This window comes from Aplysia californica, unplaced genomic scaffold (assembly GCF_000002075.1).
Source record: "Aplysia californica isolate F4 #8 unplaced genomic scaffold, AplCal3.0 scaffold00587, whole genome shotgun sequence".
NCBI classification, from domain to species: domain Eukaryota; kingdom Metazoa; phylum Mollusca; class Gastropoda; order Aplysiida; family Aplysiidae; genus Aplysia; species Aplysia californica.
Window position 1 is genome coordinate 289,600 of NW_004797857.1, and position 1,409 is coordinate 291,008.

General features: G+C 42.6%; 1 protein-coding gene across 1 annotated transcript in view; it reads right to left on the reverse strand.

Moving 5' to 3' along the window:
- LOC101854526 (proton-coupled folate transporter) overlaps nt 1-1,409 on the reverse strand; it is a gene marked incomplete in the record, with an annotated part of 44,242 nt that overhangs the window by 1,789 nt on the left and 41,044 nt on the right. The window contains 1 exon segment of the mRNA XM_013087431.2: nt 1,161-1,317. Within this exon segment, the coding sequence (XP_012942885.1) occupies nt 1,161-1,317 (157 nt within the window).

Consider the following 1,409-nt stretch of genomic DNA (forward strand, 5'->3'; position numbering starts at 1 on the left):
CAGGTTGTTCATTTGGGTTACATTGGAAGAAAAAATACTCATCTTCGTTTATAGAAGTCGAGATTTTTGTGGTCAAAGGAGGTGGGGATCGCCTGGTTTCTGTGGTAAAATTAAATGCTAAAATGGCTGCCAAAGTTTGGAGGCTTTCAAAGTTTCAGTGTACATTTGTACTTGGAAACTGTAAATTTACGAGAGGGGGAGGGGTGCCTTTGATGAACATTTTCAGTATAATTTGTACAGAAATATGGAGTTTGTTTCCCTAAAATACAAAAACCGACAAAAATTCCATAACAGGCGGAAAAATGTCAGTTTTTTCGATTTCAATATTATGGCGGGCGTCTGGTTTCACCACAATGCCACACATTTGATCTATTCGTACTTTGTTTTGACACTTGCTTACTTACTTTTACATTTACTTTTTCCTTCCTCTGGTATCCTTAGAATGTCGAGGGGAGGGGCATGTTTCGGTCCTGTACTAGGTGTGTAGCGCCTGTTATAGATATGTTGTTCCAGGACCTTTTTAACCCCATCCAGCAAGATCTTTTTTGGTCTTCCTCTTGATTTGAAACCGGATTCACGGGTATGGTAAGCTCTAGCCGCTAGTTGTCTCTGGGGCATTTTGGTTAGATGTCCGAACCATTTGACTCTTTGACGCTCTATGAAATCTATTACTGGTGGTATTCCGGTTTGTAGGCGTATGGTCTCGTTCCTTACTCGGTCTCTTCTGGTGACGTTGATTGTTTTGGCACTTGCTACGGCACACAAATTATGCGTTCAATCCTCTTTTAAGCCACAGGATTATTGTCAGCTGTCTAGTGTCTAGTGAGGATAGGACACCAAACATTTTAACAACGCTACCAACCAGTAGCGACCCTCAAGTGATTTGATTGGATGAGTGAAACAAACAGTATCACTATTTCCAAAGTCTGGTCTCTCTATATGATGAGAGTGAGAAGGGGGTATGTGTACCACGCTCAGAACAGCCTGAAGGAGCAATACTAGGCGACACACGCTAACAAAAACCCAAAACAAAACAAAAGAACCCCCATCCGAAAACAATAACAAACAAACAAACAAACAAACAAACAAACAAACAAACAAACGAAGAAACAAACGAAGAAACAAAAAAAAAAACAACAACAAAAAACCCATTTACTCACAAAAGTATGGCCGCTGTCACAATGCAAGCACCCGCCATGAGCATGAACACTGAGCCCCGGAAGTGATTCATCGTGACGTTGTACACCAAGTTGTAAGTTGCTACGGACGCCATGGTCGACACAGACTGGACCACCGACATACCGGAGAACAGGGCGCCTTGACAACGAGTGGGATTGAGCAGGGGAAAAAAAGAGAGTGTGAGGGAGGGTGTTTTTGTGAGTGAGTGTGTGTGCGTACATTGGGGGTGG